Source organism: Mus musculus, chromosome 1 (genome assembly GCF_000001635.26).
Source record: "Mus musculus strain C57BL/6J chromosome 1, GRCm38.p6 C57BL/6J".
Taxonomy (NCBI): domain Eukaryota; kingdom Metazoa; phylum Chordata; class Mammalia; order Rodentia; family Muridae; genus Mus; species Mus musculus.
Window position 1 is genome coordinate 9,958,462 of NC_000067.6, and position 27,107 is coordinate 9,985,568.

The window sequence follows — 27,107 nt, forward strand, 5'->3', positions numbered from 1 at the left end:
CAATTGTTTCTCTGAGATACACATCTTATATTTCTCTTGGGTTCTTTCAAAACTTTGGAACTTTATTTGTTTGGTATTTTTTAAGTTACAGGAACAAAGGAAAAAACAAAAACTCCTAAGTATCGGCTGGGCAGTGGTGGCTCACGCCTTTAATCCCAGCACTTGGGAGGCAGAGGCAGGAGGATTTCTGAGTTCGAGGCCAGCCTGGTCTACAGAGTGAGTTCTAGGACAGCCAGGGCTACACAGAGAAACCCTGTCTCGAAAAACCAAACCAAACCAAACCAAACCTCCCAAGTATGCAGCTTGGAGGAAAGACAGCAACACTACACCAGTATTCCCCAGTATTATCCAGAAGGTGGCTGGAAACCCTCCAGCAATGACTTTAAGAAAATGAATTATTACCAGATTAGAGCAAAATCTACTTTTTCAAATAAAATATATAATTGATCTGATTTGGGAAAGCACATAGAAAAGAGCGCTTTGTTGAAGCCATCTCCCCAAAAGCTAACATATAGCTTTGGATCAGAGGAGTCTGATTTATAACTCTTGCCAGCAGAACAGAACAAACTGTTTTATGTACAGCCAACACATAACCAACAACTTGGCTTATCATAATGACAAGTAAGAGTGAGCCACCAATTGATGAGTGGTTTGTGTGACCACTTCAGAGCCATTTTACCTGCAAAGATTTCCTCAGAAAGACACTGAGACACAGAGGCCCATGGAAAAAACGGTTAACGTTAACTGCCTGTCTGCCCCCTAAAAAAATGAACTTCTAGTGCCTGAATACTGTCTCTATAAATAAAAATGAGTGGTTCCCTTCATGGATATAAAATGAGGCCTTTTGAGAAAGAGAAATTATTGAATTCAAAATAAGAGAAAATTTCAAGCAAAATAGTCAGCTGTACATTTCAATAGGGTCAACCGGAAGTAATTTTTCTTTTGCAGTTTCTCTTTCTTCCTTTTGTTTATTTCTCAGCGACCCGAGGTCTCACTATATAACTCTGGCTATCCTGGAATTCACTATGTGGATCAGATAGGCCTCAAGCTCTCAGAGATCTGCCTACCTCTGACTCCTCCATGCTGGGATTAAAGGCATGTGCCATTATGCCTGCTCTTTTACAGTTTCTTCTAAGTTAAAAAAAATAAGTGTCCGTGAACCAGTAAGAAAGTCACTGTTCACGTTAACACTAACCCCTGATTGCTATGTCTAGTTTTAGTGTTGTTTTAATTTCCGTGTTGTGAAAATGCAAAGCCACTCTTCATTAGCAAGCACTATGGACCAGAGAGGAGCCCCTTTCTTCTCTCCTCTCCTCCACAATTGGACTTCCTTCTACTTCATCCTTCTGTGACTTTGTAGACAAGTGCGCAGAGATACTGTTCTAATTGGAATGTGAAACATACCATATGGGCTGCTCCTGTGTTTGAATATCAGGTCCTCAGCTGGAGGGGATGTTTCGGAAGGTTGTTGGAATCTGGGGTGTAGAGTTTAGCTGGCCAGTAGGGGTGGACTTTGAGGGTATAAGCTTTTTTGTTTTTTGTTTGAGAGTGGGTGTGACAAACTGTCTCAGGTCCCAGTTTGCATGACCAGGAACCAGGTCAGTCACACGAGTTCCCTGAACTCTAAAAGAAATGCTTCCTCTCTTCAGTTGCTCCTGTCTGACAGCTGGTCACAGACACGGCAGAGTTAACAGACACAGATGCTTTATAGTGCAGCTTTATTGATGAGGAGTTCACATAACAACAAGCAGTAATGTACATATTTTTTTATGGTCAGGAAAAAATACAGCTAGTTTTCTTTCTAAACTGGCATTTTCCTGCCCCTCCCCATGATCATTATAAATAAATTTTAAATGAGAAATTCCAGTGGGAGAGCTTCATGAAGCAAAAGAATTAACTGAGGGTTTCTTGTGTAGATTATATGACCCAAATATCCCAGTCATTGTCTCCACAATGCTGAGGACATGACAGTGAGCGTGGACACTGAGTCGGTACCTCCCCTCAGCACCATTTCACCCCCCATGTTCAAGCTACACAAAGAGACAAGTGCACATTTGATAGACTAGTTTTCAAATTGGCATTTTACCTTAGTAATACCCATTAGTCTATATCATGACTTAAAGCAGCCTGCCCTTTTGAACTTGTAGTTAAATGGATGCAGCCTCTTTGGGATTGTTTTCAATCTTCTTAAAGCTGCTAGTATATTTATCAATTTGTAGAGTGTTATAAACTACACTTCTTAGACATGGAAACATTTGTAAGTGAATAAATGGAAATGAGTTACAACATCAAAGGCAATGTTCTACTTAATAGGATGATATAGAAAAGTAACAATTCAACAAAAGTCCTATCTGTCCCTACTCCACAAATGCTATAAAATTATGGCCAAACTAATAGGTTGGCATAACTACAAAAAAAATCATTTGGTGAAATTTTTGCTACAATAGTGTTTGCAGGCCTATTTAAGGTAACTTTAAAGAACGTTTGACAGTTTCACATCTGGCCTGATCATGTCTGTGCGAATAGGCATGGTGAGGGTTCCTAAATCTCTCCAGCCTTTCTTCAAATAACCTGGCAAGGACCAGCCCCACCAAGTACAAGAAGGGCAGACATTCTGTGCGTGCCCAGGACAAGGGCACCGTGACTGGAGGTGTATTGGCCATGGTGAGCAGACTGTACCTAAATGATACCAGAAGCTGCAGAGAGTTCAACTTATGAAGAAGAGTGTGCTGAAGGCTTAGTGGTGGGCCTGACTGCAGATCAAAGAGAACACTGACTGAGAGGAGACAGGAGCACTGTGAACTGGAGGGCAGTAAGAGAAAGGGCCAAATGATCCACTTAGTCCGAAGCCACTTTTGTTATGAAGACAATAAGCCATGAGGTTATTATTTACTTCAAACAAAAAAAAATTAATTCCATTCCTTATGATACAAACTACGCTACCACCACCTGTACAAATGAAGTTAACAGTGAATGGCTGAATTCAAATCATATTTTACTTTTTCTTTAATATTAAATGAGTGGATGAATGTATTCATAGAAATTTAAGTGCACACACAATTGTGTTCTATGGTAATGTGTAGAAAGCAAATGACATGTAGAAAGACTTCATCAGTCACATATAAAGGAAAATTAAAATAAATAAAACTTACAAACTATCAGATATAAACCAACATGGCCACAGGTTGAATCTCCTAGCAGTAGGCTTGGCTGTCACCTGATCTTTAACTTCACTGCCGCAGGCTATTGGAAAACTGAGCGGCAAGAGAGTAGGGTTTTGACTATTACGTAAATTCAGCCAAGTCCACTAATACATCTTTTCCCTTGCCAATCTTAAATTGAGTTCAGCAATGTTAAAACTGGGTTCTCAAGAAATGAATAAACTTCACAACTGGAAGAGGGAATCAAAAAGCTAGAATAGGTAAAGGGGACATGTTAGCAAAGGAATGGGGTTAAGGTCTCATCTCTGTATATTCCATTTTGGGGTTTCAGTAATGTTTTCCCCCAAAACCTGTGTACTGATGGTTCTGGCCATATGGGACTTCTGAGATTTTCCAACTTTGTAAATTCTGTTAGCATATTCAACAACCAAATTAAATATCAGAAAAAAAAACTTATCTTGTTTGTTTTTAGAACCTTTGTAATGACAGGAAGTCAAAGCTCGTGTAATCAAAGTCAGAGCTCTGCTAACACTTTCTCTGCGTGTCCTTCCTTTATTACATTTATTTGTTTTCTGTGTTGTAGGATGTGCATACCATCAAGTGGAGGTCAGAGGCCAACATTCAGGAGTCAGTTCTCTCTTTCCAGGGTAGGTTGTGGGGCTGAACGCATCATGTCAGGCTCGGTGGCAAGCACCTTTACCCACTAAGGCAGCCCAAACTGATTTTCCAGTGACTCTTGCTGAACACAAACGGTTGGTATGGTCAGAAGAGAAGCTATCTCTGGGCCTGTGCTGGTGTGTGGTGCAGCAAGAAAGGGCAGCTGGTTCATCAAGGGGCAGACTCAAGCCTGAGTTTATCTGTGTCTGTAGACTCTCTCATGGTTCAGATCACAGGCAGAACTCCCAAATCAGTGCTGAAAATGCCACTTCCTGGCTGCCTAACTATCCAGGCTGGGAAAAGAGGCAGGATGGATATGGTGTTGCCAGAAGAGAGATGAACCCTGCCAGCCAGTGTCTCCTGAGCCTCTGCTCATACGGGCCTGCATGGTTAGATCTTAATATTGACTAACCTCTTGAAAGGTGATCATACCATGTTTTATAAAAAAACCAAAACATTTCTAATACTCCATATACATTTTCTATCTGGAAAAAATAACTACAGATAAAAGTTGCTGCAACAATTTTCACACACACATTCATACACACAAGCTGAATAATGATCCTATATTTTCTAACTGAAATGGCCAACTCAAAGTACATGCTGGCTTTCACAAAAATTGAATACTAATATAAACACATTTTGTTTATTTTTTGAAACAGGGTTTCACTATGTAGTCCTGGCTGGCCTCAAACTCTCTATGTAGAGCAGGCTGGCCTTGAACTCAGAGATCTGCCTGTCTCTGCATCTTGGAATGCTGGGGTTATAGACATACCACCATGTCTGTTCCAAGTTCTATTTCCTAAAACTAAAAGGAAACATCAGTTTTTCAGTTTGTAACAGACAGTGTACGCATTGTCTGGGGGAGTACAACTCTATGCTTGTGTGTGTGTTTCTTTTTTGTGAATAGCTTCTCTTTACTATTGGCACAATGACTAAATAAGCTATATATTTTTATATAGGGCTGATTATTCTATTCCACATTTATTTATACAGATTTTGATATTCCACTACAGGTTCCAATGTAAACTTTCAGAAGCAGTGTCTGTTAGGTCCAATGCAATAAGTACAATTATTTCACAGTCTTTAAAAACAATAGCCACCGCTCTGCCAGACCCCAGCACACACCTACGGCTGTGAGGCCGTTGAAGTGTTGCTATGGCTTGCCTTTTCTCCAGAGACAGAATGTTTCAGAAACTGACCAGTCGCACCGATATACAGTCTTGATCGCATGGGCCACTTCTGAAAAGAGAGTACTTAAGTAAGATTCTGAAAGTTAGTACCTACGACAGACAGTGAAGGTATACAATATCTAAACTTCAAGATACATTAATGCTCATGAGATTTATTTAGCTAGTAAGGATTAAAATTACAAAGCCTATAGGACAATATGAAGACTTTTTAGCAATACTAGTGATACAAGCAAAGGCTTTGAATTATAACTGTAAAAATAACATACTTGAGTGTTTGACAAGAACCGCAAGAACTTAAGGCGATTGACTATCGCTGAAATGGAGAAAGTCTATAACTGTATTTTAATTCCAAGCGAATCCTAAAATAAAATTAATTTTAAAACATTAGTTCTGAAGAAGCAGTGCTCAGTTATATACAAAATAGACATCTGCTAAAAGTGGCATTAGGACGGAGGATTAGGCAGGCCCTGAACAGCAGTGGCAGGCAACTTCACAAAGCAGCCTGCACTTTGGAGTTTGAGGTCTGTCTCGCGGCAGGTGACTATAGGTAATGATAATGTACTTAATGTTCTGTAATGTGCATGAATAAATGATTTTGAACGTTTATAGGACCATGGCCAATGTCACTCTGACTGGAGTGTGGCTGCAGTTGTTCGGGGCAGCATCATTTGAACATCAGTGCACACACACACACCGAAGCGCAGCACCGTCTCTCACAAACGGGGGAATTTTTTAAATGTCAAAGAAAACTGAAGAAACAGGAACAAAAATGTTAGTAAGTGAGAATGTGCTATCCCCTGGAAAGTCACTTTTTGTGGCAGTCAACAGAAGTCCTACTTTAATGTCTCCAGATGCGATGGGGGAGCACAGCCCTGACTCTTCCTTTCCACTAAGACATATTTGGTCGATTTTCAGCTTGTTTTTAAATCATATGGATTATAAATTCTTAGGTTTGCATATCAAGTAATAAACCTTTGGCAACTTCATGTGCACGTATACATCGTTATGCTTTGTTCTCTATTTTTAAGAAATACTTAAAATGATGTTGCTTTGTTTAAACGTATAAAATATAGCAATTAACCAGAACTGAGCCCGAATTGAAGAGCTTTAAAAATGCTCTCTTACTCTAACTAGCTGACCCCCAGATGAACACAGTTTTAAAATTCTTCTTTACCATCGTATGGAGAGTGACTCTCATGGGGCTTGGCAGTTAGAGAGTCTCTGTACGATCTGGGCCCCTAGTGCTGACTGAAACTGCCAGTTTCCCAAGGTGAGCCTCAGAAGTTCACTTCTCCATCCATCTTCCAGCTAAGTGAGCAGAAGCCAAGGCCGTGCAAACTCCACCGAGCCTCACCCCTGACTCTATCTCGCTCTACATCTGTGATGTTCTGAAGTCCCCAATCATTCTAATATGCTCATAATAGTGCTTAGGAGGCCTGACATTTCAAACTGGACAGAACTGGAATATTTGTTAAAATATTGTTAGTAATTTGTGTAGCACTTAGTAACACTGTTGTATTATAGGAATAGTAACTTTAAAACCATAAGGGCTATCTATGGAAGTTTATAATAAGGCTTTATTAAAGTAAAATGATCAGAATATTTTTATTATTGTTGTATTAAGGATTAGACTTAATATTTAAACATAAAATGTAGGCAGCCAATTTCAACAAAGTATGTAAAGTTTCTGTTTTCTGAAGCTCCACAGCTGGTGATTTAGATTTTTTTTTTTTTTTTTTTTTTGAGACAGGGTTTCTCTGTGTAGCCCTGGCTGTCCTGGAACTCACTCTGTAGACCAGGCTGGCCTCAAACTCAGAAATCCACCTGTCTCTGCCTCCCAAGTGCTGGGATTAAAGGCCTGCGCCACCACCTCCCGGCTAGACTGTTTTTCTTAATCAATATAATATCCTTCTTTACGGTACTCTACTACAATTTATATTTTTATTTTAAGCTCCATATTGTATTTGTTTAGGGAAGAGATTGAGTCTTCCAGTTGTATTTCCTGTCCTAAAGCAAAGATTTCTACATAGTGTTAAATCAAATGTTTAATTTTAAACTAGCCATTGTTAACTATTGTCAATTTCATCTTTTATGAGATAATCGTTGCCCTTCTATAATTATCTCTAGGTTTAGAAATTTAGATATTATGGGCACTGTCTTTTAGAATCAGACAGAAAATCAGATTATTTTCCTTAAAACAGTTCTAAGGATAAGAACATTTGCCATGCGAGTCAAGTGCAGTGCTAGTTTGCTCTGCCTGTTTCTTTCTAACCCCGATGTCTCTAGCATTTTGCAATCAAGAAAGCCTTGTTTGACACTGAGGTGAAAGACTTGATCTCCTTCTAAATTTTATCAACTATGAGGGAGACATTTAGCTTCTACTTATGATATTGAAATCTTAATGTTCAAATAGACATTCTTGGGATATATGGCAAACATCAAGTCAGAGATAACTATTAGTGAGATAGCTGGATCCCATTAATTTAATGCTCACTGTAATACAAAACTCTTAATTATAATGAGTGAGTTTTCAGCTATAAAACTCGGGGATGGAATGAGTTCTATTATTATTATAAATAATATTTCAGGTTTTCACACTTAACATTTAAGCTGTTTAAGTCTACCACCATGTTAATAGTATTTTCAAAGTAAGTTTTGTTAAAATGCATTCTATAATTTTAAACACAAATAAAATTAGATGTGTTTTATTACATTTCAACAAAATGTAGCTCCTCATTTTTGTTAACTCATAATCTATTCAACACTTAGATACTTAAGATTAAGTTCTAATTGTGTGAATTTGTGTTCAAATACTTCAGAACAGAGTGACACAAATCTGAACACTTAAATCTAGACAACAGAGAGATTCTCCATTCTGAAGAGAAAGATCAATTGAAGGTTTCAAAAGAAATCTAGAAGATGATGATGCAGAGACCACTGCACCACGGTGAAAATGCAAGTCCCACTCATGACCACTTCACATATACGTAAAGAAATCATGCAAAATGGTTTCTCTTGGCTAATCTGAATACAGACCAATTCACTCAACATACAGGCAATCTAATATGACAGTTAATGGAAACATGGGTTTTCTTCTAACATTCTTGGTGGCTGTATATTCCACTAGATTTAACTGTGATTGAAATTTTACTCTATGGGGATGCTGAATGCTCTCATTTGTTTTTAATGATTTTGGCAGGTTTTTTTTTTTTTTAATAATTACTTTAGGGGCCAAGAATTAGTTCCATGATTCCGTTTAATTCATGAAGCTTTTGGATTAGCTCAAGAAAAAGACAGTAGGAATGCAACTATTTAAGTTAAAGACACTTGACACTCGAAGGCATGAATGTAACTTAGTTGTTACCAGGTAGTCAGAAGGTACAACAGCCGACCTATTTTTCACCCTGAAAGACCGAAAATCTTTACCAAGCTTGAGAAATTTGTGTGCGAGTCCAGGTAGAATTAAACGCTCCAGCCTCTAGATTGCAAACTGTTAAGAAGCAGCCTCTTGCAGTGGGGACCTTGTCACCATCGCCCAGGTGGCTGGGAGGAATGCCAGATCCGTGGGATCTGCTCAGGCGGTGACAGTGTGGCTCGAGGGCTCCTAGCCCAGAAGAGTCGCCTACCTTAACTGGGTGCAGATAGCCGTCGCCTCGCAAGGCGCCCAGACCGGGGTCTCCGGGCGCGTCGGTGTCGTCCTGCAGGCTGCGGGTGAGGTGGGCGATGTAGGTGGTGGCCAGCAGCAGCACGTCCAGCTTGGACAGCTTGGTGTCTGGCGGCACCGACGGCAGCGTGCGCTGCAGCTCCAGGAAGGCGTGTCGCAGGGTTTGCACTCGGCTGCGCTCCCGCGCGGCGTTCGCGGCGGCTGGACGGCCACCCCCGGAGCGCGCCGCGACCCCGCTGAGGCCTGTTGGCCCGGTCCCGGTCGGTCCTGGGCTCCAGTCGCGGGCGGCGGCGGGCGGCGCGGCGGACTCCGCGCTGCGTGGGCTGCTAGCGGGACGGCCGCGCTCCATGGCGACTCCGGCTCCGATTTCCCCGGCGTGCACTGCAAAGGAGCGGGCGGCCGTGAGCCCCGGCCTCGCGGCCTCGCCCTCGCCCTCGAGTCCCCAGGTGCTGAGCTGCTCCTGAAGGCGCCCAGGGCTCAGGCTCCGGTCCCCGCTGACACACCCCGCCCGCCCGCCCGCCCGCCCGCCCGCCCGGGGAAACGGGGCTGCAGGACTCGGCCTCACCTCGGACTTGGCGTCACCTCACCTTTCCTCCCCCCACCGCAGCGGCCGTGCGGGGTTCGGCTGAGCAGGGCTAGGCGGCCAAGGGCGTCGAGCGGGTGGGTCACTCCATCCTTGTCCAGGCTCTGCGCCGCCTTTTATGTGGGCGTCCGAAGCCAGCAAAGCCACGTCGGGCCGAGAGGGTCTCCCACCCGAGCCCTTGGGTTAGGGGCAGCGGCGTCCCGGAGCCGCCCCCTCGGCGGATAGACTCATCAATCAAACCGCTCGGGGGTGGGGCGGACGCCTGGCCCCGCCCCCTCTGGCCGGAAGGTTGAGAGTAGTTTACGGTGGTCCAGCTGGGACGGGACCCGGGGGTTTAGTACAGCGGGACTTCAGGAGCAGAGCCGTCGCGTGTGCGTCCCCGTCCGCCTTTAATTCTACAAGGTGAAGATTCTTGCAGTAGAAGCCTTTCCTCAGTACACCGTGACCTAGAGACCCGCCACCGCCACGGCCGCCTTCCGGCCTCGGCACCCGCTCGCCCACAGGCTCAGGCTGACCCCGGCGCCGGCGGGACTCAGTGCTGCAGCCCGTGGCGGACGCGGTTCTCGCCGCAGCCCAGCCAGATTCTCTGAACCGGGATAGGAATCAGCGCGGTTTCCTCTTTGCAGGTTCTGAGTATCAGATATGAAATGTCACTGAGGGCAAGGCTAGTTTATAGATTCGCGAACATTTCGCTGCAGATTTCTAACTTTCCACGTCGGGAATACCAAACAGTAAGATAGCAACGCAGGACTTTTTATACCACGATGGACCGAAACGTGGACTTGTCAGTGAATCACGGTGATTCTAAGACTGTAATGGGCTTTAGGCTTTAGAACGCACACTCAGATTTCCTTGATTCAAAAGGACTTGTGTTGAATAAGAAACCACATAATACGAAACCACATTTTATTTCCTGGCAAATTTTATTTAATAGCTAATAAAGTAAATAGATCCCAGAATTCACGCACATAAAGCAAAGTCTCAGATTCTATAAAGAAACAAATCAAACAACTTACACACCGAGATAAGTGAAGTCCACAAACCCTCAAAACATGCTGTTGCCTAGTTCTATGAAGAAATCAAATCACTCGAGGCTGAATTTACTCCTTTTTCTCAGACAAATTTTCCTTTACTTTTGGATTTTGGAGAAGGTGAGGTTCATGGATATCGTTTTTTGTTAGCGAGCTTTCAGATTCCTTCAAGGACAGATTCCTGTATTTACAAACAAAAACACACCAGCATTTAATTGACATGCAGAAAAAGGTGATAAAGTACCCAGGACACACTGTTGGTAGAAAAGGTTCATAACTATCCAGGCTTCCCTGCTTTGAGAGGCACACAGACAGAGGGAGGTTAGGTGGGCTGTGGCTGTGCAGAGACGCCTGGACACATCTTTCTAGTTAGCCTGTTGCTCTCCTGGACAGCACCGGCTGGCAGCAGAGCAGGTGTTGCCCAACAGTGTGTGAGAAGACTGAGGTTCACAGAACAGACCACTGAGCCTCTCCTGTTTTGTCCTATCTTTGCTATTCTATGCAGGCTGATTCTAAGTCCAAATTCCTGTGAGAGACTTTGATAGTTAAATTTCAGCTGGAGAGATGGCTTAGTGGTTAAGAGCATTGACTGCTCTTCTGAAGGTCCTGAGTTCAAATCCCAGCAACCACATGGTGGCTCACAACCATCTGAAATGAGATCTGACTTCCTCTCCTGGTGTGTCTGAAGACAGCTACAGTGTACTTTGGATATAATAATAAATTTCAGTCACTTTAACTACAGGTAATTCTAAAACTCCACTATTTCATATCAACTATTTCATAAGTAGCAGGCAGCACACAGCACTTTTCATGTGCTGAGCGCTTTACAGGTTAATTCTCAGTTTGCCTTTACAAAAGCTGAGGATGGGATTCCGGGATTGGGCCACTTGTCCAGTGTTGAATACCTAGTAAAAGGCTAAGGCCGAGATCAAGCCAAGTAGGTTGTCACTAATGTTTAATCTTTGCCATACTACCGAGTCTTTGGGGTTTTGTTGTTGTTGTTGTTGTTTTGGTTTTGGTTTTTTGAGACAGGGTTTCTCTGTGTAGCCCTGGCTGTCCTGGAACTCACTTTGTAGACCAGGCTGGCCTCGAACTCAAAAATCTGCCTGCCTCTGCCTCCCGAAAGCTGGGATTAAAGGTGTGCGCCACCACGCCAGGCTCTAAGAATTATTAAGTTATTCTTAAGTCTTTTAAATATATTTAAATTTATTTGAGTTATGTTAAGATTGTCTTTACGATTAAAGGTAGAAAGCAAATATTACATAGCATAGAATAAAATGCTTAAACATTTTATAATATACATATATTTTGTATACATTTAACAATAAATTGGTTTCAACTATTTGTTGTTTAAATTAAGGAACAGCTTTTAGCCTGGTATGGTGGCACATGTCTTTAGTACCAGCTCTCAGGAGGCAGAGGCAGGCAGATCTCTGTGAGTTCCAGGCCAGCCTAGTCTACATATCAAGTTCCAGGATAGCCAGGGCAAAAAAGAGATCCTGTCTCAAAACAAACAAACAGACAAACAAACAAACACCTTTTATAGTTAAATGTATCCTTTTGAGTGAATAGTTTAAGTTTAAGATGTATATACAGTGCTACAAGTACCATGAGAATAAGGACACAAAACACTCCGTTATCTGTCACATTCCCTTTTTGAAGTCAACCCACCTCCAGTTCCTGGTGAGTCCTGATCTAGTTTCTGTCACTATGGCCCTTTTGCCAAAATATTACACAAATAGAAGCACATCGTAGATTTCTTTTAAAATGTACCTAATTTTACTTAATGCTTTTGAGACCCATTCATGTTTAGTATATCAATGGCTCATTTCTTCTCATTGCACAATAGTGTTCTTAGGGTGTGTGTGTGTGTGTGTATAATACACATGTATAATACGTATATGTTACAGGTTGTTTATCCATATCCCACTTGAGATATGTGTGGCTGCCTTAAGTATTTCGTGATTACAATTACCACATTATAAACACCCAGGTAAAGTTTCTTTTGGGTGTAGACTTTCATTTGACCTTGGAAATTTTCTGTGTATGGATTGGACTGTATATTTAATTTTATAACGCATCAAACTATTGTGCTATGCGGCCTGATTTTTCACTTCCTGTTTTTAGTGTATGAGTTCTAGGAACTCCATATTTATTTGGAGACTTATTTCTATTTCTTACCTGTTCTAATATGTATTGTTTTCCTCTGTGTGTGAGGCAGGGAGGGCATGTGTGTGCATATGTGTGCATGTGGAGGCTAGAGATTGATTTTTGGTGTCCTTGTCTGTCAGTTTCTCTACACCTTTTGTGTTTGTGTTTGTTTTTTAATAGTTTTGGTTTTGTTTTTTGTTTGTTTAGAAGTTTTTGAGCCAGGGTTCTTCTCCGAGCCTAGATCTCATCAATTTGCCTAGGTTGGCAGACGGTGAGCTTCAGGGATCCACCCTTCCCCCTGCCCCCCCCCCCCCAAGCTGTAAAGGTATTCCAGGCCTGTGCTGCTTGCTCTTCTGGGCTTTATGTAGGTGTTGGAGATTCAAACACAGGACCTCTTGCACTTTACTGAATGAGCCATCTCTCCACTTGCTCTAATGTGTTACTGTTAAAGACAAAGACCGAACCAATATTTACTTAGATCACTTTACAACCTAGAGCTCTTGCTTGCCAGCAGCTCTGATTTCTCAAGTCCATGTATACCTGCCCACATAGCTCCGGGCCTGTATGCCTGTGGTGCTTTTAGCTGCACACAGTTGTGCTTGTCCATTTATCTTAGTCACTTCCTCACTTGTGTGACTTTCTGTACCTTCCTGGACCTGGGAATATTCTTAGTGGAGTCCTTGAGAGCTTTACAATTGGAGTCAGAATATTCTTTTATTGAAGAAGTCTAGTATTTAAAAATTATTTGAATGATAAGATTTATATTTCAAAATATAAGCATTTTAAAATGGAAAGTAAGAGTTATGTTAAAGCCAGGCATGGTGGTGCATGCCTTTAATCCCAGCACTCAGGAGGCAGAGGCAGGTTAGCCTGGTCTACAGAGTGAGTTCCAGGACAGCCAGAGCTACACAGAGAAACCCTGTCTCGAAAAAACAAACAAACAAACAAACAAACAAACAAACAAAAAAGAGTTATGTTAAATTATTAGGCTTATATTGACAGCATTGAAGCCAGAATATCCAAACACTAGCTTAGCCTGTTAGAATGGAAATCTTTATGTTGCTTTCCACTATTGCTCTTAGGGATGTCTCTTATTCTCAAAGAGACTTTGAGAACTGCAAATCAAAATATTTCTATCTACCTATACACACAATGCTTATGTTGCACGTGAAATTAAGTATACTGAAGGAAAGATTAGCAAAATAAAACTAAAAATGTTTTTTATTTTGCATGTAAGTTTATGTAAAAGCATCCTAGAGTTTTATGCCTAAATATATTATCACAGTTCTTAAAACCCTTTTTGAAGCACATAGATCTGTTATTACAACTGTTTAAACACAACATCACCAGTTGTGAAAGCAAGTTATTTTAACTATTAGAATCCGTTAAAAAGATTTATTTATACATGTAGGTGCTCTATCTGCATGCACACGTGCACAGCACAAAAGGGTAATAGATCCCTGGGACTATAAGACAGCTGTGAGCTGCCATATGGGTGCCAGGAATGGAACTCAGGACCTCTGGAAGAACAGCCTACATGCTCTTAACTGCTGGGCTACCTCTCCAGCGTTAGAATCCACCTTTAATTCAAAGAAACTTCCTCCCACAGCTTAGCAAATACCTTAACTAGGTATTTCACAAATAGGTAACCAACATGGAGGGAACACATTCCCGTGAATTACGAGTCCCAGGGATTCATGTTCTTTAAAGGTATCTAAAACCCAGCCTAGCCCAACCCTTCACAAACGTATTTCTAAATTAGCAAAATACATGGCTTGGAGTTGGGAGATAGTTAAGTCACCATATGCTCTCTTCATGGTATAGTGCTGTGCATGTATTTTCTCTTCATGGTATAGTGCTGTGCATGTATTTTCTCTTCATGGTATAGTGCTGTGCATGTATTTTCGGTGGATCTTATGAGCAGCAGCTATGGGTTTAATGGCTATTTTTTAAACCACCAAGGTTCAAGCACCCCCTAGCATATTTGAAGAAAGGAAACGTCTGTCAGAAGTGCTCGCTGTGACAAATACAGAGGGAAGTGACAATGTGCTGCCTTTGCTTACTTAACACCATACATTATTTTTAACTGAACAGTGAAGGCATTTGTTCAGAACCAGCCTTTACATAAAAAATAATTTAGACCTAATCTTTAATTAAAGCATACTTTGATAGTATCAAGTTCAGTTTGAGGGTCAGAAACAACGTCAATAAGTCTGAATGTTTCCTCCCTCCAGGGAAAGCAGACTTGTGTAAATATACACGTGTAGGCTGCATGCATTTATAAGAGACAGGGGAAACATTCCCTGGTCTTCGGACAGCTGTTGCTTTGTGGCGCACCGATTTGTGTGCAGGTACAACTGCCTGTGCGCAGAGCCTTGAAGGAAGTGTGCAACAGATTGTTGCTTTTGGAACATGTACTGCTTTCAACCCTGCTTGCTCCTCACCTTGAATGTTAAATATAGCTTGTAAAAATATATTGTGAGTGCCACCTCATTTTCACCTTTGAAAGAGTTAAGGGGAAGAGTTGCTTAAATAGATTTTCCTAGAACCTGAAAATAATCTGATCTTTGTGTTTGTGTTCAGATGGTGTGTGTGTCTGTGTGCTTGTGTTTAGATGGTGTTTGTGTTTAAATGGTGTGTGTGTGTGTGTGTGTGCGCGCGCACACACGCATGTTCATTGGGTCTTGAACATATGACACTAGGCAAATATGCTCTACCATTGATCAATACTCCAGGGCAATTTTTCCCCCTGGGGGATGTTTTGTGAAAACAAAAACTATATTTCTTTTCCTTCTTTTCTTTTTAGCGATTTATTTTATGTGCATTGATGTTTTGTGTGCATGTATGTGTCTGTGCAAGGGTGTTGAATCCCCTAAAAATGGAGTCACAGACAGCTCTTGAGCTGCCATGTGGGTGCTGGGAATTGAACTCAGGTCTTTTGGAAGTAGACAGTGCTCTTAACTGCTGAGCCATCTCTCCAACCCCTCCAGACCAAATTATTAATACGTTGTCTTTTGTACCTTACCAATCTTCCAATTTTAATCTCACTGTCCTTTAGGATTTTGTTTTTGCTTTGACATTAACTTACTAAAGGTTGCATGGTTGCATTCATAGATGAAAGTGACAAGCCATACGTTAGGCTTCTGCCTTGTATGGGTGGTATATTTCAATTGAAAATGGAAATTACATGAATGAATTGTGATATGGAAACAAAAATGGAAAGTAGCTCATGAGAGCAAATAATATTCCCTCTCCTAATTACTAAAACGAATCAGGCACACCCCAAAAGTACTTGAGGAAGTTTGATAATTTATTTGGTCACCTTTTATTAAAAAGAGACATAAACTAATGTTGCCATCCAATCAGACTTAAACCAAAACAGTATTTGGCATACTTTCAGGAAAATATATTTTCCTAAGGACTTAATAAACATTTAAAGAGAGCTTTGCATAACATTTTTTTTCCATAGCTAAGTCTGAAAACTCTGAGATGAACATACTCAGTTTCACATAGTGGCAGGAGTGTCTCACAAACCCCCTGTTCTGCTAGCCTTGTTTAGAGCAGTTCATACTTGCAGTGGAGATGGTTTCTATTTTAAAAGATGCCCTTCGCTCCGAGGTTGGTTAGGATAAAGAGAGGAGAGTGGTTCCCACTGTCTCTTTATTGTACTTCTAACGATCTAGACTTTGCACATGGATACAGAATGTGTACTGTGCCACAGATCACTGTAGATCCAGTTACTAAGTGGTAATGTATAATGTTCACCAACTTTGTTTCCTGAGGCCATGTTTATTTTACTTGTTTGTTGTTTAATTCACCTTGTGACATATAAGCAGTACTTGTGTAAGCCCTTGACAAAGAAACAAAATAAAAAACAAAAACAAAAAACAAACAAACCAACCCACAACCACCACCAACAACAAATGGAGCTGTGGAGTTTATAGGTCATTGTCTGTCTTTGAGAGACTGTCATGGGGGGTGTGTGAGGCTCTGGTTTTGCAAGTGGTGTGTGAACAGCAAAGCATGTTCTTACACAGCTCCCATGTTACTGTGAATGGAGAAGAAACTAGGATTCCTTTTGCAGTCTTCCTCTCCTCCCTCCCTCCCTCCCTCCCTCCCTCCATCCATCAAACTTTTCAGAGACCTACAGACTCTAGGTCTGCACTGCTGTCAGCTGAGCTGCTCTGGGGCAGGCAGGGGTAGGACCGGGCCCCAGTGCCTCCACAGGGCTTCTTCTGCTGGGCTTGGCTAGAGATTGTCAAGTCATGACTGAGAGACAGGATCCCCGAAATGAGCATCACTTGACAGACCTACCTGCCTGCCCTCAACAGGCAGTTCCAGAAAGATGAATACAACTCTCAAGTACATCTACTAGCTCTGATTACCTTCTCAGTGAAACATGTGTTACCCTTCATTATAGTAATGAACTCTGCTGTCCCACTGGAAGGTCAGCAGAGCAGCAGTGGTAGAATGCTTGTCTTGCATGACTGAGGACCTTGGTTCAATCTCAGTACTGCTTGGGAGGGGGAAGGGAGGGAGATTAAACAAATAGAAGGAAAAGTGTCCATAAATGGGAACATGGTTGGAATAATATGTGTAGAAAGTGTTAACATCTATCTAGCTAACAATGTCCTTAGCATTGCCAACATTATACTTTACATCAATTGTGGCAGATCTGGCTCCCCACCTAGCTTGTAGAATACTTGAGATTAGGATTGTCTTATTTGAATTTTTTTAGGACCTCTTTTGATTCCTTTAGGCCTTGAACTTGTTGTTTAGCTGGTGACAACCATGAACACTTAATCATCCTGCTTCAACCTCCGGAGTTCTGGGGTTTTAGCTGGCCCTATTCCAGCCACTTCTTGTTTGTATTTCTGTGTTGTATTGTCTAACGCATGGGAAGTATGTATTTTAGAATAAAGGAGGTTATTTCCTGGAATGATATAAGTTTGTATAGAAGCAATGTAATTTTTAAACAAACAAACAAAACAACTTTTTTTGCTAGCAAGTTTATAACAAATTTATATAGAGCTGAAATGAGTTTAGAATCAAAGTTAGACTGGAGAGTCAAATCTTTTTTTGGATCATAAACCCCTTTGGGAGTGAAGGAAGCTTCCAATGTCTCCAGAGAGCAGGCTCAGAACTTTTGGCTGGGAGCAGAGGAGAACGTAGTCTACATAGTCCCTGTGTGCCTCCTTTCTGTTGCCATCTGTCACACCCTCTTCCTTCCACCCCCTGTCACTTGAGCCCATCACTCCCTGAGGCCTCACCTTCCTCTGAGATGGTCCCTTTCCTCTCAAGATTCAGACATCTTTAGGGACTCTCCTGCCCCTACCTTTCCTTCCCTGAGTGCATCTAGAAACTCCCAACTTTTCTAGAACCATCCCTACCCTCCACAGTTTTATGAATGTTTGTGGTGACCAACATTAAAGAGTGTGTGTGTGTGTGTGTGTGTGTGTGTGTGTGTGTCTGTGTCTGTGTGTGTCTGTGTCTGTGTGTGTGTGTCTGTGTGTCTGTGTGTGTCTGTGTGTGTGTGTCTGTGTGTCTGTGTGTGTGTCTGTGTCTGTGTGTGTCTGTGTCTGTGTAAAAGAACAGAGAGCAGATAGCTAGGAGGATCTGTGTTGACATTGAGATAGCCTCACTCCCCTGAAAAAGACAAACTATAGAAACATTTGAAGGACCTACCCTATGTCTTCAGTAATTGTAGTTTTATCTTCTTGGGAACATTTTGAAGATGCATTTCCATGTACAAGATATCTCTGTACATCGGAGAAGAAGATTACTTTTGGCTTACCCACCTGTGGGTAATAAACAGGAACTATGTGATGTACTGTTTCAAAGTTACCTGTAGCATACAAAGAATTAAAAGCATTCTGCTTTGAAACTAATTACCAGATTATCAAATGGTATATGTTAGTATCTTAAATTATATGTTATGGGATGGAATTAAACAAAGACAAATCTACAGTAAAGTCAATAATGAATTAATACCCAAAATAAAACATCACAGACGTTTACACATAAAAAAACACACACAAGAAAATTCATAGTTAATTCTTATAGAGAAAATGAACATGTTAGCCTTAATATAAACATAATTGACTTAAATATTGCTCTTTTAAATTTATTTTCAAAGTAATGTTTAGGGTGTGAACTAGTCATGTATAGTTAGTTGTTGAGATATGTCCATACCTTTACTTGAGCAATTATCATTCTATATCATTTATGGTTTCCAGCGTGATGTCCCTTTTAGTGGGGAAGGCCTTGTTTACCTCTAAGCCCTGTAAAAGTAACTTTTTGTTTGTTTGGGTTTTTTCTGTTTGTTTGTTTTGGTTTTTTCGAGACAGGGTTTCTCTGTATAGTCCTGGCTGTCCTGGAACTCACTCTGTAGACCAGGCTGGCCTTGAACTCAGAAATTCGCTTGCCTCTGCCTCCCAAGTGCTGGGACTAAAGGCATGCGTCACCACTCCCAGCTGTAGGCTTAGTTTTCGTGTTTAATTCTATGTGTATTCCAATATTAATAAGATGCTTTGGTATGATACTGAAAGCCATAAAATGCTGGGGTGGGGGTGGGGGAGCTAGAGTGCTATACAGTGTTCTACCACTGAGCTGGCATGCCCTTTCCTATTTTGAGACAGGAAAAGTTACCTGGACCAGCCTCAAATTTGAACTCTCTCTGCCTTAGCCTTCTTAATATCTAATAATACAGCCAGGAGAAAAAACAAGAAATCCCTCCCATGTGCTTTACAAGTTTCAGACCCTGGGAGATGTGCATTGCTAGCACAGTGTCAACTATTGACATACTGTCAGCTGACCAAGTCCCAAACTCTCCTAAGTGCTTTCCAATGGTCCCTACTCAGAGGCAGGATATGGCAAGTTCACCAGACCCCCACCCCCACCGTGCCTTTCTACCCCACCTTCCTCACTTCAACCTTCTCCTAGAGTGACAGACCTCTGTGCTGTCTCTGCCACTGTCCTGCCCGGGGTCCAATCCCTCACAGCTGCCCTGGAATGCTTCCAGCTCCTGCATCCAAAGGTACCAAGAAAAGTTAGTTGTGGAGCAAGATGCTGAGACTCACACACTATTGTGAGTGCAAGAGGCTTATTCCACTAAAGACTGTGGGTCAGGTCTGGTAGGCTTCTTCATATGGCCAAGATAACTGTTTCATTACTCTTATTTGTATTTAGTTGCATTAATTAGGCAGAGGCTAGTATGTCGTTTCTAACAGCCAAGCATACCGTAACCCAAGCATTTAGGCTCTAGCATGTGCACAAGACATGGACTGGCCACAGAATGCAGGTCAGATGTGGTTGACTTATATTTAATTTTAATATTTGTTTGCTGATTTTACTGGACCTCATTCCGTTGCCTAGACTGTCGGGGAATTCATCATTAACTCAGATTGGCCTTAAACTGACTGTGATCCTCCTGTTTCAGCATCCTGAGTGCTGGGTTATGGATGTGATATGTATACAAATTTTTATCTTAATAAAAAAAATGGGATTGTTTTGCACTGATGTTATAGTGACTTAGGTTTCACAGTTTATAATTTTTTTATCATTTTATGCAACTGACATATGTACTTGCTGGAATAAAACCTCATATTTTCCCCATACTCAGCATGATCCTGTATGTGGCTAACACAGGCTCAGCCAGTGTGAACCCAGTGCAGGGTTTGTTCATACTGGCTACCATTTTCACTGCAGGTAAAATTTCTATCTTTATCTTCATTGATAACTAGGTAACTGAATACACATTAAAGCCGAAATCCCCACCGCAGTAAACCCTCACCGCTACCCACTTGGTTTTTGTAGCTTGTGTGACACTGCTCCCTTTGCTGGACGTGGTGGCGAGGGACGCGGTGGTGAGGGACGTGGTGGTGAGGGACACGGTGGCGAGTGGTGAGCACTTACTTATATAGGAGTTGCTTGCATCCTCACTTCTGCTCCTCCTTTTCTTGCTGATTTTCTTGGCATCTTTGGATGCTTTCCAATTCATTAGGAATTGTCTTTCCATATCTTTTATTTCTTTTCCATCAAGAAATTCTGGAGAAGACATGTATGTTAAAAATACAGTGTGTGTGTGTGTGTGTGTGTGTGTGTGTGTGTGTGTGAAAATAAAAATAAAAATATATACTTCCAGTTACAAACCCTGGTTCAAGGTCAATGGTGACCTGCCTTCAAGATCTGCTGGTGCAATAGAGGCACATGTGTTTTGGGAGTAACCAACTACTCTCTGATGGCACCCATGCTTGACCCTGTGGCCAAGAGCCTGAAAGTGGATAAGCAAGGAGACTAGGGGAAAACTAAGTCCTATTGTTCTGCTAAAGGAACACATGCTATTAGGAAATGACTCCTAATGAGTCCGTGCCTTGTTCAGCCGTTGTCAGAGAAGCTTTTTGCAGTAGATGGGAACTAACACCAAGACCCACAACTGGACACTGTACAATGAGTGAGAGACCAAGCTCTCGGTCATAAATGGGGTGTCTTCAATTAAGGCCCACCCCTCCTCCCCAGGACTCAGAGATATATGCTGAAGAGGAAGCAGAATGACTGTACAACCAGAAGTGATGGCTGCTGCAAAGAAGCAGGGACCTCCAGACAGAACAGTGGTGCACATATGAACCCACAGGGACCATATACATCCCATATAGCATGTCCAGGGCCTACACAGATAAATGGGGGCCCATCACTGAGATGGGAAGTGGACACGGGTTCCCAACCCTACCAAGAAGCTATCTGCAAGTAATATCTCCTGGGAAATGAAAACTTAACTTCCTCCTAATAATTCTCTCTGGATAAATTAACTATACTTCAGGGTAGGTCCCCATGTCCTGGTAGGCCCAATGTTTGTATTTGGCCAACAAATACAAACTCAGTGGTATTTTTGTGGAATTTTCATCTCATTTTGCTTTGTTTGGGCATTTTTTTAAAAATCTCATTTGTCTTTTGCTTATATATTTTGAGTTTTGTTTTTGTGGTGGTTTGGTTTTTCTTTTGTGTGCGTTCCTTCTTTCTTTAAAGAGAAAGAAAGGGCATGACATTGTGTGGGGAAGTGGGAAGGTGAGGAGGGTCTAGGAGGTGTTAGGGAGGGGAAAATCTGATCAAAATATAGCATATACATTTTTTATTAAAAAATAATTGGGGGGCTAGAAAGATGGCTCAGCGGTTAAGAGCACTGGCTGTTCCTCCAAAAGTCATGACTTCAATTCCCAGCAACCACATGGTGGCTTACAACTATCTGTAATTGGATCTATTGTCCTCTTCTGGTGTGTCTGAAGACAGTGACAGTGTACTCATATATACATAAAATAAATAAATAAATCTTTAAAAAATAATTGAGAAAAATCCTTACTTATATACTTACTTATTTTAATTTTATGGTGTGGTTTGTGCATGTGTGTGTGTGTGTGTATGTGTGTGTGCATGTGTGTGTGTGTGTGTATGTGTGTGTGTGTGTGTGTGTGCATGTGTGTGTGAGTGTGTGTGTGTGTATGTGTGTGTGTGTGCATGTGTGTGTGTGTGTGTGTGCATGTGTGTGTGTGTGTGTGTGTGTGTGCATGTGTGTGTGTGTGTAGCCTTTTTCCTCAGTGCTAGAACCACTAGCGTGAGTCAGCCTGCTTGGCCTTTGACATGAATCCTCATTTATGGCACACACTGGACTGACTGCATTATCCCTCTGGCCTTTACACTTATACTTGTTGAGCTTTTCTCTATTTTTTAGTTTCCTGATTTAAAAAATATGCACGTATTATAAACAACTGAAACATAATGAAAGAAGAGAAAAAAGGTCTTTTGTTATTCATACCCTGCCTTCCCCTGCTGAAGATGTTCACTGGGAACAGTTTGGACTTGATCCCCCTTCTAAGATTATGTTCGTTTTTAAAGTAGAAATGTTACAATGCAAGTAAAATGATATTTATAAACTTAACATTTGGTCTTAGAACAAAATAATATAAAAGCCAGGCATAGTGGCACACATCTTTAATACGAGCACTCAGGAGGCAGAGGCAGGCAGATCGCTGAGTTTGAGGTCAGCCTGGTCTATATAGAGAGTTCCAAAATACTCAGGCTACACAAAGAAACCCTGTCTCAAATATATATATCATATATATACACACACACACATATGTATATATACACATATATAACTACCTATATACATATGTTTATATACCATATATAAAAATGTATATATAGTAAGCATTCTAGTATGTCTTTAAACACAATTTCTGATAGGTGACAAATTATTATATATGGATTGTTTATAAAATACTAAACATGTCCATTATTTTATTTTACCTATATTTGTATCACATAAAGTGGTTTATGTGGCTTTTATTTAACAAAAAGACTATCTTTTCTAACAGTGTATCTGTATAATTCTTAAGCTGTTTTTCATTATCTGAGTAAGGTCTTCCACTGAGTCCCAGACTATAGTAAGGATACAGGAAAAGTTTTTTGGTCATGTTCTTTCAGGGTGCCTGAGACTACTCTAAAAAAAGTGATTCGGGCTGGAGAGATGGCTCAGTGGTTAAGAGCACTGACTGCTCTTCCAAAGGTGCTGAGTTCAATTCCCAGCAACCACATGGTGGCTCACAACCATCTGTAATGGGATCTGATGTCCTCTTCTGGTGTGTCTGAAGACAGGGACAGGACAGTGTACTCACATACATAAAATAAATAAATCTTTAAAAAATAAAAGTTGATTCTACTGCTGAAAGATTTAATGCTGCCACTTAAATACCTGCAATATTGTATTTAAAGTATTGTTTTAAAATAATGTTGTATTTAAAGTATAAAGTAGAGTAATATACAGAGTATAGTGGTCTGTTCCTCGCCCACAGGTGACAGACTCCAGCCTGCAGGAGACTGCAGGCTGCAGGCAGAATGCTGGCCCAGAAGGACCACATTTACCCTGGCCAGGGACACGTATGGTAATGTTTAACTCAGGCAAAGAGATTAGCAGCTAGCAATCAGACAGCCCTAACACCGTGGTGTTATACACGTGTGGTAAATATGCCTTCTCCAGATACCTTACTGGTGTCACGTAGTTCCTAACTGTGGCTGGCAGTGGGCACCAGAGGTCTTGTCTCTGGAGATGTAACCACTTTACATTTTTTGTACCTTTCTTACCTAAATGACAAGCACTTTCCAAACTATAGTTCGAGGAGTTGGCAAGGTGTTTTGCCATTATGCTTTTTTGGACTTAAAACCACATCAGCCACTTTTATGCTCAGTTTCTTACATGCTTGTCTTTATTGATGCCTTTACATATTTGCTTCTTTTAGCAATTATATAACTTGCTAGTGTATTTTGGGTGACTATATATTCACGTATATGTACACACACACACACACACACTGTCTTGAGTAATCTGATTCCATGTCATTTTTAGTACATAATCTTGCCTAAGGCTCTTATGTATAGAAGTGATTTTGGAGAGAGAGCAGGTAACTGACAATAGAGAGATTTATTTCACTTTAACAATTTGTTCTCAACATGAAATGTGCTTTCCACCCACGCTATGTAAACCAGGTATGTAGGGTTTGTTTCATTTATTGAGGACTGGGTAAACTGCACAACATAAAATGGTCCTTCATAGACTTTTAACTTTCATTGTTGTTGTTGTCTGGTCTTAAATGTGGTAAAAAGAAGATAAATGAGAACAACAAAGACAAAATTCAATTCAAATTACTTGTTATATGGATATGTGCATAGACTTGAAAGACATACACCAAAGTTTTTTTGGTTTTTGGGTTTTTTTTTGGTTTGTTTGTCTGTTTTGTTTTTCGAGACAGGGTTTCTCTGTATAGCCCTGGCTGTCCTGGAACTCACTCTGTAGACCAGGCTGACCTCAAACTCAGAAATCCACCTGCCTCTGCCTCCCGAGTGCTGGGATTAAACCACCTGACTTTTTTTTCTTTAAAGTATTAATTTTGTAATCATAAAGTATGTTATAGAAGGAATAGTTATGTAAGAGAAGGTTTGAGTAATTTTTGCTTTTAGAAATTTTATAGAGCTAAAGCTTAACCTCGGGGCCTAATGAGTCGGCGATCCACACTGCAGCCTATATTGAATTTTTGTTTTTGAGTCAGGGTCTCACAATATAGCTCTGGCTGTCCTGATGCTCGATATACACATTAAGCTGTTCTTGAACTCAAACCTCTGCCTTCCATGTGTAGGCTTAAAGGCTTGTGACACAGACTTTCTTCATAGTAGACTGTTCTTACTCATTACACATTGATTGCGTTTCCTTTCCCCTCTGGCTGAGTGAAGCCAACTGACGCAGTTGGGTGTGGTGCCAGAGAGGCAAAGGGGAGTGGCTGCCCAGCACAGCTGCCTGCACAACTTTGAAATCATACCGCCATAATTCTCTGTGTGTCATTGGTTTTCTACCTTTGTGGGCTGTGAATAGATAACTCCTGCACATACGTTTTAAGAAAAAGAATGTTTTCCATCACTTGATTTGCTACTCTCCATGCCAGAGAATCACTGCACTAGCATTATGGTGAGTCAGCTATGAGTTTTGAAGATGACTTATCATATTTTAGCTCTTTATTAATTCTTATATCCAAGCACACCAAGCCCCAGAGTTTGGCTGCAGAACACTCTCTCACAAGGCTCCTTTGTAACATAGCATTGCCTGTCCTATTGATGCTTTGTAATTTTGACAAACTATCCAAGTACTTTGGTACATTTCCTCCAGCGTGGGTGTACTGGCTAGTTTTGTGTCAACTTGACACAGCTGGAGTTATCACAGAGAAAGGAGCTTCAGTTGAGGAAATGCTTCCATGAGATCCAGCTGTAAGGCATTTTCTCAATTAGTGATCAAGGGGGAAAGGCCCCTTGTGGGTGGGACCATCCCTGGGCTGGTAGTCTTGGTTCTATAAGAGAGCAGGCTGAGCAAGCCAGGGGAGGCAAGCTAGTAAGGAACATCCCTCCATGGCCTCTGCATCAGCTCCTGCTTCCTGACCTGCTTGAGTTCCAGTCCTGACTTCCTTTGGTGATGAACAACAGTATGGAAGTGTAAGCCAAATAAACCCTTTCCTCCCCAATTTGCTTCTTGGTCATGATGTTTGTGCAGGAATAGAAACCCTGACTAAGACAGTAGGGTAGACTTAAGAATATTAAAGTGATAACAATACAAATATTTCTACATGTTTTTCAAAGATGCAGCATAAATCTTGGACTTAGATTTATGTAGTGACACTCAATAAATTATGAAATACACTGAACAATTTAAAAAAAAAAAACCAAGGCTGTTCTTATTTGTTAGGATTTGATAAAACAATTCACCAGGCCCCTCTTATGTGCTCCTAGGCAAGTGACAGATGAGCAAGCTTTAATCAGTTGTAGCTGCAGAACAAGTGCTAAGAAGGCTAAGGCCCTGCCAAGGATTTTCACCAAGCTAAGTTTAGCAAATTTATGGCTAACCAGTTTTGTAGGTAGTTCTTACACGCGTTCTCGTGACCGGCCAGGAAGAACGCAACAAACCGGAATCTTCTGCGGCAAAAGCTTTATTGCTTACATCTTCAGGAGCCAGAGAGCAAGAGCACAAGAGCTCTATTGCTTACATCTTTAGGAGCCAGAGAGCAAGAGCGCAAGAGTGCAAGAGCAAAAGCAAGAGCAAGAGCAAGAGAAAGAACAAGAACAAGAAAGCAAGAGAAGAGAGAGAAAAAGCAAGAACAAGAGAGAGAAAAAGAATGGCAAAACCCCGTCCCTTTTAAGGAGAATTATCCTCCGCCTAGGACGTATTACTCCCTGATTGGCTGCAGCCCATCGGCTCAGTTGTCATCACGAGAAAGGCAGAACACATGGCGGGAAAACTGCCCCTGCACGTGTGCAGATTATGTTTACCACTTAGAACACAGCTGTCAGCGCCATCTTATAATGGCAAATGTGAGGGCGGCTCCCAACAGGTAGTGACCACATTTTCTATTAAAAGTCAGCCTGGGGGCTGGTGAGATGGCTCAGTGGGTTAGAGCACCCGACTGCTCTTCCAAAGGTCCGGAGTTCAAATCCCAGCAACCACATGGTGGCTCACAACCATCCATTAAGGAGATCTGACTCCCTCTTCTGGAGTGTCTGAAGACAGCTACAGTGTACTTACACATAATAAATAAATGAATCTAAAAAAAAAAAAAGTTGGCCTGGTGTTTATTTATGAATAGAAGAATTTTTTTCATGTATTACTTCTTACTCTTTTTTTTTAAAGATTTATTTTATGTATGCGAGTACACTGTAGCTGTACAGATGGTTGTGAGCCTTCCTTCATGTGGTTCTTGGGAATTGAACTTTAAGACCTCTGCTCTCTCAGGTCAACTCTGCTCACTCAGTCCCTGCTTGCTCCGGCCCAAAGACTTATTTATTATTATATCTAAGTACACTGTAGCTGACTTCAGATGCACCAAAAGGGGGTGTCAGATCTCGTTACAGATGGTTGTGAGCCACCATATGGTTGCTGGGATTTGAATTCAGAACCTTTGGAAGAGCAGTCCGTGTTCTAACCCTCAGAGCCATCTTGCCAGCCCTGCTTCTTACAATTAACTTTGCTATTATCCAAACATTTAAACTTAAGTTGACCAATTTCTAGGTCCAGATGTTATATTTATATTTCCGAAAGCCTGGTGATAAATTAACTTAAAAGTTAAAAAGTGATTTAAA

At 41.3% G+C, this 27,107-nt stretch overlaps 2 protein-coding genes across 7 annotated transcripts in view; both read right to left on the bottom strand.

The window, feature by feature from the left end:
• Nucleotides 1-1,701: 1,701 nt before the first annotated feature.
• Tcf24 (transcription factor 24) lies at nucleotides 1,702-9,520 on the bottom strand. 2 transcript variants are annotated; one of them, NM_001285425.2, is made up of 3 exons: nucleotides 9,263-9,349; nucleotides 8,638-9,056; nucleotides 1,702-5,060 (listed from the first exon to the last, which is right to left on the bottom strand). In NM_001285425.2, the coding sequence occupies exons 2-3, from the start codon at nucleotides 9,022-9,024 to the stop codon at nucleotides 4,947-4,949; spliced, it is 501 nt and encodes a 166-aa protein (NP_001272354.1). In that variant the 5' UTR covers nucleotides 9,025-9,056; nucleotides 9,263-9,349; the 3' UTR covers nucleotides 1,702-4,946. The 2 variants fall into 2 exon arrangements, with proteins under 2 accessions (NP_001272354.1, XP_006495494.1); XM_006495431.4 differs by having other exon boundaries at nucleotides 3,011-5,060; nucleotides 9,241-9,520.
• A 640-nt stretch (nucleotides 9,521-10,160) lies between these two features.
• Ppp1r42 (protein phosphatase 1, regulatory subunit 42) overlaps nucleotides 10,161-27,107 on the bottom strand; it is a 44,920-nt gene continuing 27,973 nt past the window's right edge. The window contains exons 7-9 of one of the 5 annotated variants that reach the window (NM_145692.2): nucleotides 20,355-20,486; nucleotides 18,126-18,285; nucleotides 10,161-10,470 (exon numbers count right to left, since the gene is read on the bottom strand). In NM_145692.2, coding sequence (NP_663730.1) covers nucleotides 10,359-10,470; nucleotides 18,126-18,285; nucleotides 20,355-20,486 — 404 coding nt within the window. In that variant the 3' untranslated portion in view covers nucleotides 10,161-10,358. Of the gene's footprint in view, nucleotides 10,471-18,125; nucleotides 18,286-18,856; nucleotides 19,465-20,354; nucleotides 20,487-27,107 lie in introns of those variants that run through there. The other 4 variants (XR_003946510.1, XM_006495566.2, XM_006495565.2 and 1 more) reach the window with 4 other exon arrangements.

What these genes read in the sequence shown, in the direction of transcription:
- Tcf24 (NM_001285425.2), bottom strand. Translation starts at nt 9,024, where the DNA reads ATGGAGCGCGGCCGTCCCGCTAGCAGCCCACGCAGCGCGGAGTCCGCC. An exon ending in GCTATCTGCACCCAGTTAAG is followed by an intron (nt 5,061 to 8,637) that starts GTAGGCGACTCT and finishes CTCTCTTTTCAG; the next exon opens with AAGTGGCCCATGCGATCAAG.